The sequence below is a fragment of the Drosophila obscura genome, unplaced genomic scaffold (assembly GCF_018151105.1).
Source record: "Drosophila obscura isolate BZ-5 IFL unplaced genomic scaffold, ASM1815110v1 contig_150, whole genome shotgun sequence".
NCBI lineage: Eukaryota > Metazoa > Arthropoda > Insecta > Diptera > Drosophilidae > Drosophila > Drosophila obscura.
Window position 1 is genome coordinate 1625561 of NW_024542736.1, and position 15210 is coordinate 1640770.

The 15210-nt window shown below is 45.3% G+C and overlaps 3 protein-coding genes across 3 annotated transcripts; 1 reads left to right on the forward strand and 2 right to left on the reverse strand.

Moving 5' to 3' along the window:
• Positions 1–7497: 7497 nt before the first annotated feature.
• On the reverse strand, positions 7498–10126 carry LOC111065003 (ADP-ribosylation factor-like protein 8). The gene is made up of 4 exons (XM_022352934.2): positions 9897–10126; positions 8823–8977; positions 8598–8759; positions 7498–8521 (listed from the first exon to the last, which is right to left on the reverse strand). Exons 1-4 carry the CDS (start codon positions 10017–10019, stop codon positions 8401–8403), a joined length of 561 nt encoding a protein of 186 aa, XP_022208626.1. The 5' UTR covers positions 10020–10126; the 3' UTR covers positions 7498–8400.
• Positions 10127–10784: 658 nt separating this feature from the next.
• On the forward strand, positions 10785–11919 carry LOC111064994 (pre-mRNA-splicing factor ISY1 homolog). Its single transcript, XM_022352923.2, has 4 exons — positions 10785–10872; positions 10934–10956; positions 11020–11180; positions 11243–11919. Exons 1-4 carry the CDS (start codon positions 10870–10872, stop codon positions 11875–11877), a joined length of 822 nt encoding a protein of 273 aa, XP_022208615.1. The 5' UTR covers positions 10785–10869; the 3' UTR covers positions 11878–11919.
• A 305-nt stretch (positions 11920–12224) lies between these two features.
• LOC111064973 (ATP-dependent RNA helicase dbp2) lies at positions 12225–15135 on the reverse strand. Its single transcript, XM_022352900.2, is given in 5 exon segments — positions 12225–12686; positions 12754–13389; positions 13454–13605; positions 13607–13963; positions 14027–15135. Coding segments are annotated over 5 exon segments (2286 nt in total). The 5' UTR covers positions 14798–15135; the 3' UTR covers positions 12225–12316.
• Between the last annotated feature and the right edge of the window lie 75 nt (positions 15136–15210).

The window sequence follows — 15210 nt, forward strand, 5'->3', positions numbered from 1 at the left end:
GAAAGCGGATCAATTGCCCAAAAGATCAATTGGCAATTGACAAAGCAATCGCTCAGCCGACATCAGATCGCATCAGATCGGTTTCGAATGGGAGTCTGACTGTGTGTGTGTGTGTTTATCCATTGAGGCATTAAATCTTTGGACAAATTTCCAAATCCGACAATTGCCAACAAATTTTCAGTGTTGCGGTTTCCGTCACTCAAGCGGCAAAACGAGAAACGGCATTAATCCGCCTAGAATTGTTTCTCTGCTTCTGCTTCTGCTCTTCTCTTTTCTTTTTTTGAGGGTATGCATTTTGGGTTTGCCTTTCAGCTAAGCCCCCGGTAATTCAATTTACTGATGTGCCACACAGTTCAGTTCCCATTCCCACATTTGATGCCTCAGGCGGCGGCTCTTGCCACTCGACGGCTTGCACCTTGCACTTTCTGTTTCTCAGTTTTCCTGTGTTCATTTTTTTTGGCGGTTTATGTTTTTCTGTTTTCCCTTTTTTCTGGAATACTTGGCACGCGCTGCATTTTTATTGCTTCATCCTGTGGCCGCAGGTTACCCAGGCAGGTGCGATTCCCAGCCGAGTCGAATTCGATTCAAGAACTGAAGAAATGTGTAATTCATGTTTTCCTGCAGAGAGGGGAGCGCACAAGGGACAGCTAAAGAAGATTGTTATGGGGTTTGAAATGCTCGAATGTCCAAAGGCTAAGACTGCAGGGGGGCCAACAGTTCACAGATGAAGAAAGGCAACTTTCTTCAGAACTTTATACAGATACACCGCAGATTGCGATTGTTACTATTGCTAAGTTATGGCTGAATCTTTTCATGCTTGAACTTGACTTTCGTCTAAGATAAATTCTACCGGCAAGGCATCTACTATTGAATTTTAAAATATATTCTTCTGCATTTGCATTTAAATAATTATTATTGTTTGGCTGCCACTTTTATTCATGTGCCAACTCCGCGAATATTTAATATTTAGCATGTAAATGCCAGTTGCGGCTATTTCGCAGCTAGCGGATAGCGGATATTGTTAGCCAGCCCTAGACATGGCCAAGCAGTCAGCGCTGATTGGCCCAAAGGCGGAGCCACAATCCCAATGCGAGTCGTGCGCATAAATTATGGCATTAAGCTAGCGTCTGGGATTGGTGCAAGTGATGCAGGCGAGGGGACAAGTTGCAGCAGCCACAGCAGCCTCCAGCACTTGGCTGCCAAAGCAGGTTTTTCCCCCAGTCCTCCCCCCACCCCCAGTGATCCTGTTCATCTGTATCGGTATGGGTGTATGTGTGTATGTGTGTGTGTCTGAGAAAACTGTTCCCAGCTAGCGGCTCAAATTAGTTGGTCCAAAGTTGGCTCTGAGACAGAGATCGAAACTGAGTTTGCTGAGTTCGGAGACTGGGATTGGGGGATTGAGGATTGAGGATTGTGGACTGTGGATTGAGGATTGGGTCTGACATGTTTATTACGAAACGCTGAGAAGACATAAATCGGAGTTTGGCCGCAGCCAAAAGCCTTTCGTCAGTCAGTGCAAATTCAATTAAAATTGACATTTTCCAATGAACCCAATGCAAATGGGGGCCGGCCCATGACAAACGTCAGGCGTCAATCAGGCGACAAACCAGGATATTTATGACCAAATGCATTATTTATTTGTCTTCTACACAACTCTTCTGTTTGTCTAGCTGCGGATGAAATTTATTATATTATATTATAATGTAACAAATGGCTCAAGCAAGCGACCACCAACCGACCGCCCGGGTTGACTTGTACTTGAGTGTGTACGTGAGTGCCAGCCAAGGAGTTGCACACACACACACATACAGAGTCCTCGAGTGTGTGGCCGCAGAGGTGGAGTGGTGTGGTGTGGCAGTGCCAAAGAGTCGCACAGCAGAGTGCATTCAACTCGCTCTGCATCGAAATTGGCGATAACAAAAGCAATTTGTTAACCGCGAGCGTGTATCCCCCAGCAAAGGGAAAGGAAATCCCACCAAAGTATGAGTACAAGTATGTGAAAATATTAACAACAATTTCGAAACAAGTCACAGATATTAGCCATTAAAATCGAATTTCCAATGCTCTATTTTTGAGTTGCAATTTGCTTTAATCTAAAATAATTCATTGCTTTGATTGAGTTCAGTTAAATATTTAATGGCTAAAGAAACTTTTGAGACAGCCTGCAATTTCTTACAGTTTTTATTGAGTGTTAAATATAATAATAATATTCTGCATTCCATTTAACAGCCTAAAATTCGCTCATACCCATTACGAAAAGTGAGGGCATCGCGGCGTACAATGTAAAATGCTGCAAAACTTATAAAGTAGCCTAAAGCAGCTTGATTAATTTTATGAGCGATCAGCCGTTAAGTTCAGCGCACAAGAAATTCGCGATATTAATCTAGCATTAAGCATACGCCCCGTTAAACTTCACATTCGTTTAACCCTAAAAAAAAAGCATTGCCCAATCCCAGAGTTATTCCCAAAAGGTAAATACTCATTAGTGAAATTTCTTATCACAAAATTCTGTTTCGTTTTTTTTTTTTACTTTTTTACTTCACTGAGCTTGAGGCTGATCGGCTGTGGCCCCTGATCTTGATGCAATTAATAAACGGCGTTGGCCGCGCACATTTAATGGCCCTGGATATCCGGAAGCGAGTAATAAAAGGGTTCGAAATCGGGATCGGGCAGAGATCGCGATTATGATTTTGATGGTCTCCATACTACATTCTATCCCCTCCCCCCACATCCAATACCCAAAGAGCAGAGTCGCGGGCTAAGCCGAGGGACCACACCGAAAGCTGAGGGCAATTGCCAATTGCATTCATCAACATGACAGCTACTCGTCTGGCTCTGGCTCACGGGCTCTCGGGCTCTCGGGCTGTGTGTCTGTGTCTGCTGTCTGCTGTCCTCTCTGCCACCAATAGCTACTCTGGAGTCTCTGGGCCTTTTGTAAATTGACAGCCGCTGCTGCTCAATTTGAATGCAAACCACAAAATTGGATAATTTCCCAGTGACAATCGAGAGGGCTGTCCTCTGGTCTGGTCTGCTCTGGTCCTACCTCCCTGATATATGCAAAGAGCTAAAAGTTTCCCAGGAGCAGGCACTTGCCGGTGACCCCACAGAGTGCAGAGATCCCTCCTGGACCGACACAACAACAACAAAAAAAACAAGACAATGGCTTTTGGGGCGAATATGCAAAATAAATTTCACTTCCGAATCTTCCGAATGCGAATGCGAATCCTGGTGCTGCTGCTCTGCTGGTTGTTTCATGGCTTGTTTTACATATGTCCGCACCTAAGCAGAAGACACAAGACCACGACGACAACGACGGCGACGGCGACGACGACGATGGAGATGGGTCTGGTCACCCACCATCATCAGGCTGGAAGGCATCCAGCAGCCCTGGGGGACACTCGACAATGGGCCAAATGGCCGGCTTGAAAAGGCAAAATGCAGGCCAGGCAACTCGTAAATCCGCATTCGATTGCTTCGCTCGAAATCCATTCGAAATTGATTGCATTTGGGGCAGGATCAGCAAGGGAGGAAGGAGGGCTGCCGACGGGGGTTGGGTTGTTGTTGTGGGTGCCTGCTCAAAATGTTGCAATTAATTTTTGCACAATGCTCTTTGTGCTATTTAGTTATGGCAGACTCCTTCGACTCACTTAATTGCCCCCCGAAAAAAAAAAACAAAAACAAAAAACAGAACAAAACAGAGCAGATCAGAGCAGAGCAGAATCCAAAACGGTAGCTCCAAATCGGGGGATAAGGAAGCGGCAGTCGGAGGGCGACTCCTTTCAGGGTTCCTTCTGGGTCTTTGGCTTCTGGGTTTTTGGGGTATCTCTGCTTTGTGGCCTTTGATTTGCATATATTTTGGTTTTAATTAGTTAACAAGCTGCTTTCGTTTGTTGCGATTGCATGTTGAACCACGACGCGTATCGTAGATGCTGCTGCTGCTGCTGCAGGTATCTCGCCTGCCCCATGCCACACTACACTACACTCCTCGCTGCGGTTGCGGTTGTGGTTGCATGCATAAGGAGAGGACAGCACCAACAGCAAACGTATAAAATCAAACACGATTTTTAGCAGTTTTCAATTCCCGGAAATCTTGTACGATATGTAGCACCATACAACTGTGGATTGTGCTGATTGTTGTTGTTGTTGTTGTTGCCTGGATGCTGTTGCATCCCTATCCTGCTGCCCAGGCCAGGCACTGGCATCAGGCAACAGGCAACTGGCTTAAGCCCGCGCTCGATACGATTTCGATTCCGATTCCCCTCAGTATCGTGCAAATGTTTCATTATTTAACTGATTTCAGTTAGCCAAAGACGACAACAGCTGGGCCCCCAGGCAGAAGGCAGAAGGCAGGAGTCCTCCTGCCGGACAGGCGAACAGAACAACCAGACAACTTCAGTTGCTGGAATACCAGCGAAAATTCCAAGATGTTGTCATCAATTAAGCTGTGTGCCCCGTCCGCGGCCATGTGGATGGGATGGCGAGTGAACTGAGTGGTTGGCTGTTCACACCTGAGAGAACTTTATTAGTCCAGTGCAGGGCCCAAAAAAGGTGGCAAAGATGCGTAAATTATGGTCTAGGCCGAACAGCAAGCAACGAGCACTGGAAAGCAAATGGCGCTGGCCAATAAAATGCCAGATAAATCAAGCCAAAGACAAAGACCGAAGACCCAGTCAGTTGTAGGACCAGGAACCAGGAACCAGGGACCAGGGGCCAGGACCACAACGGACTGCACGCGAAGGTGAAGGTGGAAATCAGCAGTTGGAGCTGAGCAAATTCAGCAGAAATGAGCGGAGACAGAACTTATTTGCATTCGCCTTGTTGTCAGCCAAGTTGTCGTCGTCTCGGGCTCCATCGCTGTCGCTGTCTCTGCCTCTGGCTCCGTCTTCGTCTGGGTTTCTGTTTCTGTTCCTGTCTTCGTCTCCATGGCATCCTGCTACTGACAGTACTGGCTGCTGAGGCTAGGGAGCAGGCACGGGGATGTGTAGAGAAACGACAGAGTGAGAGAGAGAGCAAGAGAGAGGGGTAAAAGCCAAGCATGAAAACTGTTGCCCACGAGTCTGGCGAGTACGCGGTGGAGCATTTTGCCAGACAGCCTTTTGTTTCATCTTGTTAAGGTTTGAACTTTATGCCTGCTCCAGAGCTACTAGCCCCAGTGCTCCCCCCGCCCCAGTATCCCCTACTGCCTGGTTATTGTTTCTGGTTGGGGCTCTTTCTCTGCTCGTTCTCCTTGTTTTTGTTTTTTTTTTCGCTAAATTTCCAGGAACTTTTCAGGTGGCACAGCATGTTTGGGGGCCAGACACACTTTTGGTGGCCTCGTGCAGTCCCCATTGTGGGGGCTTTCAATTAAAATATATTTAAGCATAATTTGGCTAAAGGCAGAGAGATCGTTGGGTTCAGTGGGGTGGGGAGGGGAAATGCACAAAAATATAGAGGAAAATATAAAGATCTCTGTGCTGATCAAATTTCTAACATGTAGAATGGTTGAAAAGATTACTAGCCTATTATTTTTAAGTCTTTGAATCGTCTAGAGTTCTCATAGTTAATCCCAAGTTTTTCCCTTTTGCAGTTCAATCAATAAATAATATTTTATCTCTTTATATATTTATGGTCAACACCCCGCCTAGTTTTTATTTATTGTTCGCTCATTCTGTTCACCATTTTTTTTATTTTTATTTTATTTTGCGCATTTTGTGACGGCTTTTCATCAAAGCAGTCACGATGATGCCAACTCTGTCGCATACAAATGAATGCTTTTGGCTTAATGTGGTTTGCAAAAAAAAACATACATATACATATATAAACACAAGAAACAAAAAGTAAAAAAAAAGTATAAAATTTAAATGTTGTTTGGGCATGTTTTATATGTCATTATATAATCAGCACAAGTCGCACAAATCGCTTAAAATTAACCAGAACGAACTAAGCTCGAATCTGGCCCCTGCGGCGCCGCACCAGCAGCAAAGAATTTTTATTTTTTTACAGGCATACTACACTGCGTAACACAACTGTAAAACCAACTAGAATTTAAGCTGAAATTAGGAACCAAATTTGGAAAATAAAATAAATGATTGGCAAAGAGTTTTTTACCTTGCAAAAACGCCTAGATAAAACTCTTCAATTTAGTTTTCGTTAAGGAAGCGTCTTCCATTAGCTTAAAGCTAATATAGAACTGTATCTATATATAAAAATATATAAAAATATATATAAATCTATATATAAAACTCGCAAAAAATATACGACATCTAGGCTGATGGAATGCGTTATGTTTGTATATGTTTTGAGCGTTTTTATTTCTTTTTTACACCAGTACTTTTAGGGCAAAAACCGCGTAGCGGGGTATCCGCTAGTCGGATAAGCTACTCTTGCCTTTTTACTTGTATTTAATTTAGTTTTTGTTTATATGAAAATTTACGAGCACGTCGTTAGTTTTGGTTTCTTTTTGGGGGGTTCGCTTCGCTTCGAGTTATGGCCGAGCCGAATGTTTGGCTTGTGGCAAATGGCCGCGACGAGAGATGCTTATCGCTTGGGCGGGGGGCAATGTTAATTTCCAGCATTTAAAAGTGTAATTAACGCAATTTGAAATATGAAGCGACACAACAAAGAAAAGACTCAGGCAACAAACTTGCCGAGGGAGCTCTGGGAGGCGTAATGCGGGATGCGTGTACACCCAGACGGCGGCCAAAAGGAAGCAGGAAGCCCGGGACGAGGCATGAGAATATTTGATCATGACTCACGGACGGCTCGTGCTTGACACGTATTCCAGGAACGTTTGTCCATGTCCCTCTGCCCCACACACACACACTCACACACACAAAAACACACGCTAGTGCTAGCCTCCGGTAGCTACTGCCTTGATTCTGCACACAGAATTTCTAATTAGCCAAGGGCTCACACTCCCAGTCCCATTCCTTTTGACTGCTGCTGGCTTGCTCTGTTCTCCTTACCAATATTTATGCGTTCATAGGACTGGGCGCATCTATCAATTGGTAAGCTGCTGTGCGACTGCTCCGTTTGGGTGGCCCAACCACTTGTCTTTTGTCCTCAATAAATTATATTCGAACCGGTGTTTGGAATATTTGATTTGATTTCACTTGTTTTATGTAATTTATGGGATTTTCATGGGGTTTTTTCTAATGTTTTTATAATTTGTCTTTATTGGTTTTTTTCTTTTCTGTTGTGTTGTTGTTGGTATGCCTTGCTCGCTTCCAGTTTGTTTTTTTGTTTTTATCAGTTTTCAATTTGGTTATTGTACGAGTAGCTTATAATTTGCATAACTGTTTCATATAAATTATCGTAATTAACTAGGTGAATGTTAATGAGTATACAAAAAAGCGTGTGACAAGGCTGGCTTAAGGACTTCGATTTGGTTTCTGTTTTCTGTATTTGTATTTGGGGTTTGGGTTTTGACTGCTGCCACTAGTTAAACTCAACAATTTCGTTTTGGTTTTTCGTTCGTTTTGTTTTGCATATCTTACAATGAACTTCCCGGCGTGGGCTACAGCATTCGAATTTCTTTAACTATGACTTTTCCATACTTTAGTTGATTTCACGTACATATAAGTTTTATATTTAGTTTAAAACGCTTTAATAATAATTTTTAGTTTATTCTGTTAATTTTTTTTTACTATTTGTTTCAGTTGTAGTGTTCCTTTTGTTTGTTTTCGCTAAGCAAGAATTCAATTCATAAATAATAAGCGAAATGTAAATATATTTTTTATAAAAAAATTATAAAAAAATAATAATATTCATATATGATCACACCAATAAACGCTAAAACATAACTCTAACTAAACGCGAACACAGACAACGAAATCAGAAGAGACGCCATGAACAGGGGACAAGGGGGACATGGCGATTGAGGGGATTGGAGAGTTGCTCGATCAAGCCAGCATGAAGTGCATAGTTTATGCTTGTGTGTGTGTGTGTGTTGCTTGTTTACGTGTTTGCATGGACTAACTAACAGTACTAACGATTTACACAGATGTCGATAAAGCATTTATTCGATTTGCGAAACGCTTCGAGACAAACAAAGCACCGAAACACTGCCGCGACTCTACACCCTAGAATTCCTACAGGGAAAACACAGTGTAAGCATGACAATTACAAAAACATACATACATATATGCGGACATTCGTACAAAAACAGATCATCAAGGCATAGTTATTACTGTGTGTGGGGTGTAAGTTTAGATTTGTTTTGCATTTTGGAAACATTCTCAATCGATTCACTACTCCAAACCATTTCTCGTTCTCATCATCACTCTGCAAATCATTAATATATAGGTTTTTCGTACATATATATATATAGTTGTTCTGTGTGAGAGATACAGTGCCTATGTTTTTGTGTGTGTGAGTGTATGATGTATTTGTGTAGATTTGTGTGGGTTGTTAGTTAATTATCTAACGACTTTGGCTTTTCGAATGTTGAATTAACCACTGCAGCGTTATGTCAATGTTGTCCTTTTCCTTACACGAAATACTGTAACAGCAAATTTCACGGTCCTGTATGCTCGATAGATTCCTACAATGAAATTTATTATTATTACATGAATTTTAGGGGCCCGATATTACAATATTGTTGCTTCCAGCCAACTTACATTCGCTCGATGAGGCCAGTCTCGTCGAGCGCTCCTGGAAGATCACGTTTGTTGCCCAACACGAGCACTGGAATGCCGACCAGCTGCGGCTTGTCCAACAGCGAGTGCAGCTCGTTCCTCGAGGCCTCCAGCTTATCCAGATCAGCCGCATCCACCATATAGCTGTCAATTACATAATATTTTTAATTTGTGTCCATTATCCAATTATCCGATTGATAAGCTTACACAATCGCATTGACGCCGCGACAATACCGTTCCCACATGGAACGAAAACGGGGCTGGCCGCCAATATCCCAGACCTTGATGGTTACATTGCCTCGGGTTATTTTTCGCATGTTAAAGCCAACTGTGGGTATCATATCCTCAGCAAATTGGCCGGACTGCAAGGACAGAAATTAGTGATTAATGGGGAGAACATCTACATAGAACTAGTATCCAATTTCTACCATTTTAGGACAGCATTTTTACAAGAATGCCTTAAAGCGCGCTACGGTTTTCAATGAGAAGCAGCGGCCCCTGCTACTACTACTGGAACAGATCTTAAATATTTATAAACGAGCACGATAAGCAGTGGAAAACTCCCAAGGCATTCCAGGCCTAAGCTTATTGCATGCGGGTACATTTACATGACTCATAGTCGCCTCCTCCTCCACCGCAATGCTGACTCGAATCGTGGTTGTAACTGCGTTTTGCAGCTGATATTTAAATCTGGATCGCGACTTATCAGCACGCAAATGGAGAGTGAGAGGAGATTGTACATTGTACAGCGAGTAGGTGGAAGAGTGGGGAGCCGGTACAATGGGCGGGGGTCAGCTGGTCCCTGGACGCTGATAATGCGTCATTGTTTCGAACATGCGTATAACGTTTATTGATTATGAGCGAACATAAAATGTAGCGCTAAAATAAAACAGTTAGCACAGCGTTAATAATTAATGCAATGGCGAACAAATGAAGAAGCTGGCCTGCCCGATAAGGCGGCCAGCGAAGAAACAAAGGCAATCAATAACCAAACACCGAGACCTGGGGCCAAGTTCATGGTGATTGCTCACGCTCACTCGTCCGGGAGCGAGGGTCTGTGCTCGCTCGCTCTCTCCTTCTCTCTCTCTCTGTGCGATTCTTTTGTCAGTCGTGGGGTTAATTTCGTTTGTATTATTTGATGGAATTGTCATAGTCCCCGGCTTTCTCTGCCCCTCAGCGCCTCCTCCTACACCATAACGTAAGCAATCAAGCAAACCCTCACACACACACAGTTGCGAAAACGGCGCACACACTGAAACACACCCATATGCAAATACTCACTGCAATAACATTGACGAACGTTGTCTTGCCCGAGAACTGCAGTCCCACTAGCGTCAGTTCCATCTCCTCTTTCCAGAAGATGCTCTTGAACCAGTCCAGGATTCTGTTTATGAGTGCCAACATATTTGCACTGTTTTATTGGGCTTATTATTCGAATTCTTTGGACAAAAAAAGGTTTCCAAAACGTAAATGGCGTTGGCGTCAGTGTGACCGCGGATTTATACATTCAGAAATACACCGAAATATACCTTTGACATTTTCATAATATACCGTAAATATACCGAGGAAAAAACGAACTTGACCCATTTAACCCCCCTCAATTAAGGCAGGCAGTATTGGCAAATTCTACTTCCTCGTTATTTATAAACAAATATTACCACCTGAACTGCGCTAAAATTATTCAAGCTTCATAATATTGTTTGACTGGTCGACAGTGGGTTAATCGTTGGTTGGTCCAAGATTAGAAAACATATTCCTAGATTTTGATATTCGGCTTAATATTACTAGCAAGCTAAGACTCTCAGCCCTGAATGTATAATTTTATCCGATTGATAAATCAGTTTTCTATCAGATTGGTTAATACTAAGGACTTTTTGTATTGGATTGGTATGAAAATAAGGTTCAAACTAAATAGGTAAAATCATAAAACTTAATTGTGTGCGGAATGTGACGTCACAGTGGGACCGTAGTATTGTTGATGTCATCGATACAAATTTTAGATTAAGTCCCAACATACGGAAATGTACTAAAAATCTTGATATCAACTTTATTGTTAAATTTTGAGATGTTTCTGAAGAATACAAAAAAAATAACCATCCAGCAAACATTTTAACAATTCAGGTCCTATATTATAGGATATATATACAAATATATCAGATATATTATTTAGTCCAAAACTATCGAGTGTCAATATCGAAAATGTTTGTCGATCCGTGGCGAATGGCAAAAACGGCAGAACAAGAAAGTAAACAAAATGGTAAGTTGGCGATTTATTTAATGAAATTCTAATAAAATGTGTATAAACTGTGTACTTTTAGGCGAGAAATGCGGAGAAAGCAATGTAAGTGTGTTCAATAAAATGAGTTAAATCGATCTTCAACGTTTCTTGGCCCTACTCCGGCAGGACCACATTGGCACGTTGGCGGGCCGCCAAGGAAGTGGAATCTGGCGAAAAGGAACGCCGCCCGTACCTGGCCTCCGAATGTGGCGATCTGCCCAGATGCGAGAAGTTCCGCTTGGAGATTATACGTGAAATATCCAAGAAGGTTGCACAAATACAGAATGGTATTAATTCGATTTCCATCGCATAAAATGGCGGCTTATTCTCGCTTGGCTTCTCCTTTCAGCCGGTCTTGGCGAGTTCCGGATACGTGATCTGAACGATGAGATCAACAAGCTGCTGCGCGAGAAGCGGCACTGGGAGAACCAGATCTCGTCGCTCGGCGGACCACACTACCGACGCTATGGACCGAAGATGTTCGATGCGGAGGGTCGCGAGGTGCCGGGCAATCGTGGCTATAAATACTTTGGTGCCGCCAAGGATTTGCCTGGCGTGCGTGAACTCTTCGAACAGGACCCACCGCCGCCGCCTCGCAAATCGCGCGCCGAACTGATGAAGGACGTCGACGCCGAATACTATGGCTATCGCGACGACGAAGACGGAGTTCTCATTCCGCTGGAGGAGCGTATCGAACGCGTTGCCCTGCAAAAGGCCGTTCAGGAGTGGCGCGAGAAAATGGCTCGCGACGGACGCATTGTCGACGACGACGAGGAGGAAGATGAGATATATCCACTTTCGGGACCTGCTCGCGAGGCTGCCGAAGATGCCAAGGCCCGGGCAGCTGTGGACGATCCGCATGGCCTGCTGGCGCCCAAATTCACTGCCCATGTGCCCGTGCCGACGCAGCAGGATGTGCAGGAGGCGCTCCTACGCAAGCGCAAACAGGAACTGCTCGAGAAATATGCCGGAGGTACCAATTAGGTTTTCAATAAAGTGTCCCAATTTTCAAACTTGAACGTAAATTTTGGGGTTAAACTTTAATAGCGAAGGGTAACAAAGATACCTCTGGGTGTAAGGGGAAAAATGGGCTTAAGTTCATTCAAACTTAATCGCAAGGCATTGCTCAATGTGCTGTAGTCGCTTAAAACTATCCCTCTTTTTTGTTTGGAGCTTTTGTGCATAGGAATCTTTTGGTTGATATACACCCAAGCCTCATTTGAAGTGTTGTCTGTCTGCATCGGGAAGCATAATACGAAAGGAAATAGTTGAACCGATAATCCTGTCGGTCGTTGTCATCTTCTTGACAAAGAGGGTTAGGGTTAGTGAATGATGGGGGTACGTCTCGTCTCCAGCAGCTCAGTGGCGTGCTTCACAGAGTGTGTGGCTTAAAACTAGAAATTTTGTGCTTTTGTTAATTAATTCAAAACTCAAAGCGATCGAAGCGACCGCCCCCGCCACCGCGTCCTCCACCGCCGCTGCGGCCACCACCACCACCATAGCCACCACTTCCACCACCATAGCCTCCACCGCCGCTACGTCCTCCTCCGCCGCCTCCGCCTTCAGCGGCGCGGCGCTCCTTCATGGCCTTGAAACGTCTGGCCATGTTGTGAAGCTGCTCAGGAACCTCCTGGTCAGCCTCCTGCAAAATGTTAATCAGCTCTTGGGCCATTCCCCAGTCCGAACGTGTGATAAAGCTAATGGAGGTGCCGGTACGGCCAGCGCGTCCCGTACGGCCCACACGGTGCACATACTCCTCGATGTTGCGTGGGAAATCATAGTTGATCACATGACTGCCAAAGATGGAATGGAATGGGATTTAGAAAGCTGCAACAAACCCCCACCCAAGTGCTGCCTTACCTGATATCCTCGATATCCAGGCCACGAGAGGCCACATCGGTGGCTATGAGAATACGCACCACGCCCGACTTAATGTCGGCTATGGCCTGTTCGCGGTCACTCTGATCGCGACTGCCGTGTATGCACTGGGTCATGAACCCTTCCAGGGTCAAGTCACTGGATAGATCGTCGGCGCGTGCCTTGCGGCCGCAGAAGACGATTATTTTGTCGGTCTTTGTCATGTTCTTGACAAAGGATTTGATGATGCCGTATTTCTCAGACTCATCCTCGAGCAGCTCAATGACCTGCTTCACCGAGTGTGTGGCTGCCAGATCGAGGGAACCGACGCACACCTGGATGGGATTGTTCATGTAGCTTTGGGCGAGACGGCGCACGCCAGGCGGCCAGGTGGCCGATGTCATAATGGTCTGGCGATCGGGACGAATGTCCATCAAGACCTTGCGTATCTGGGGCTCGAAGCCCATGTCCAGCATACGATCCGCTTCGTCCAATACCAGATAGGTGATGCTGCTTACGTCTATGACATTGGCCTGAACCAAATCGTTCAGACGCCCGGGCGTACAGATGATAATCTCCGCTCCACGCTCCACATCTGAGATCTGATTGCGACGACTTCCGCCTCCATAAATGCAAACCCTAAAAAGGTGGAGTTGAAATGCGTCAGAGATGTTCTCTCACTCAAAAATACGTTCAAACTTACGCCCTCATGTCGCGGAAAGAATACTTCTTCACCTCCATTTCAATCTGGAGCGCCAGCTCGCGAGTGGGCGCCAGCACAAGGACATTGGCGCCGCCACGCTGACCCCTGGGAATGCTTTGATACTCGGTGTGTATCATGCCGGGCAGCAGGAAAGGCCAGCGTCTTGCCTGTGCCGGTCTGGGCAATGCCAATCATATCATGACCCTTGAGCAGAATGGGCCATGCCTGCGACTGAATGGGCGAGGGCTTGGGGAAGCCCTGCTTCTCGATTTCGCCCAGCAGATCGGGATATTCGGCAAAGCATTGCTCGAATTTCCATACTGGATTCGGTATGGGTGGGGCAGCTTCGCCCTCCTTCGGCTCAAACACAAGGGAAACAGTCGTATTGTTGTTCTCCGTGTGCAGGCGTTGCACTTCCGCGTCGCTTAGGTTCGCCACCTCAGGGGCCTCCTTGTAAAAGTTCTTTGTCAATTGGGGAAGTTTGGCCCAACGCGCTGCTGCAGCTTTTTCCTGTAATCAATTGGGTGGCTTTAAATTGGGTTCAGACGGGAAGTTATGGGATGAGTCACTTACAGAGGCCTTGTTAAGGCCGGCCCAATCAATGGTGCCAGTTAAGTCGCCATCTTGATTATTATTAGATGAGGCATCGTCATAGCTGCTGCTAGGTTCGGTACGATACCGACCATAGCCGGATCCACCGCCACCTCCTGCGCCATAGCTGGAACTACCCCCTGCGCCATAGCTGGATCCACCTCCTGCTCCGTAACTGGATCCACCTCCTGCTCCGTAACTGGAACCACCTCCTCCGCCATAGCTGGATCCACCGCCTCCTCCATAACTAGATGTACCTTCATCGCCGCGACCATGGGAGCCTCTGTCCCTGTCGCGATTTCCCGAATCGCTTGATATCTGATTTCGTATGTAATTGGCGGCATCGCTGACGTTCCTCTGGATATTGCCCAGGATCTTCACAGTCAAATCGCCCTTATCCACGTTGACGCGCACATCGAAATCGGTTTGGATGCGAGTCACATTGGATCCAGCGCGGCCTATAATCCGTCCAATCATGTCTGCGCCAATATTGATCACCTCGGAGAGAGCGTACTCCGCGCTTTTAGCAAACCCTCCGCCACCATTATCACTGCGCTCGCGGCGTCCCTGACCATGACCATAATCGTCATGGTTGTCCCTGTTGCGATCGCCGTAGCCGCGCTGACCACGCGAGTTTTCGTCGCGTCTCACGTTGCGCTCGTACTTGTCGTGAAAATCCTTATTATCACGCTTATACATATTAGTTGCAGGTGCGTGATCAGCATCTGGCTCATCCCAGTCTAGTTCTGACATTTCGGAAACAGCTCTTCGTTTTATTTTGAGAGAAAATGCAGCGCCCAGCCAACACGTGAGAAATTATCACTTTTGCACAATTTTTCTGCTGATGCAGCGCTTAAACGGTAAATTTGTATGTGTATGCGAGGCAAAATGGCGGCAAATGTAGCGTTGGCGCTGGCGAGAGCGAACAAGTCTCTGCGGCCTGCTATCGACGGCTGTGTTCCAGCTAACTTATTTCTCAATGGTGCTGAACAACATTTATTTGGTTTACCTTTCAGTTTAAAATATATATTTTTACCGGCAACCACTAAAAAACGGAGCTTTTGAGTTGTTGGCAGTGTGACCGTGGATTTATCTGTCAAATATACCGCCTGACCCTCGGAAATATACCTTCTCTTTTCCATAAAATAGCGTATCGAGTACGGTAG

Coding starts and splice junctions, on each gene's coding strand:
- LOC111065003 (XM_022352934.2), bottom strand. CDS start 10,019: ATGTTGGCACTCATAAACAGAATCCTGGACTGGTTCAAGAGCATCTTC. Junction 8,978..9,896: donor CGTTCGTCAATGTTATTGCA/GTGAGTATTTGC, acceptor CTGTCCTTGCAG/TCCGGCCAATTTGCTGAGGA. Junction 8,760..8,822: donor CGCGGCGTCAATGCGATTGT/GTAAGCTTATCA, acceptor TGTAATTGACAG/CTATATGGTGGATGCGGCTG.
- LOC111064994 (XM_022352923.2), top strand. Junction 10,957..11,019: donor AGAAATGCGGAGAAAGCAAT/GTAAGTGTGTTC, acceptor CTACTCCGGCAG/GACCACATTGGCACGTTGGC. Junction 11,181..11,242: donor GGTTGCACAAATACAGAATG/GTATTAATTCGA, acceptor TTCTCCTTTCAG/CCGGTCTTGGCGAGTTCCGG.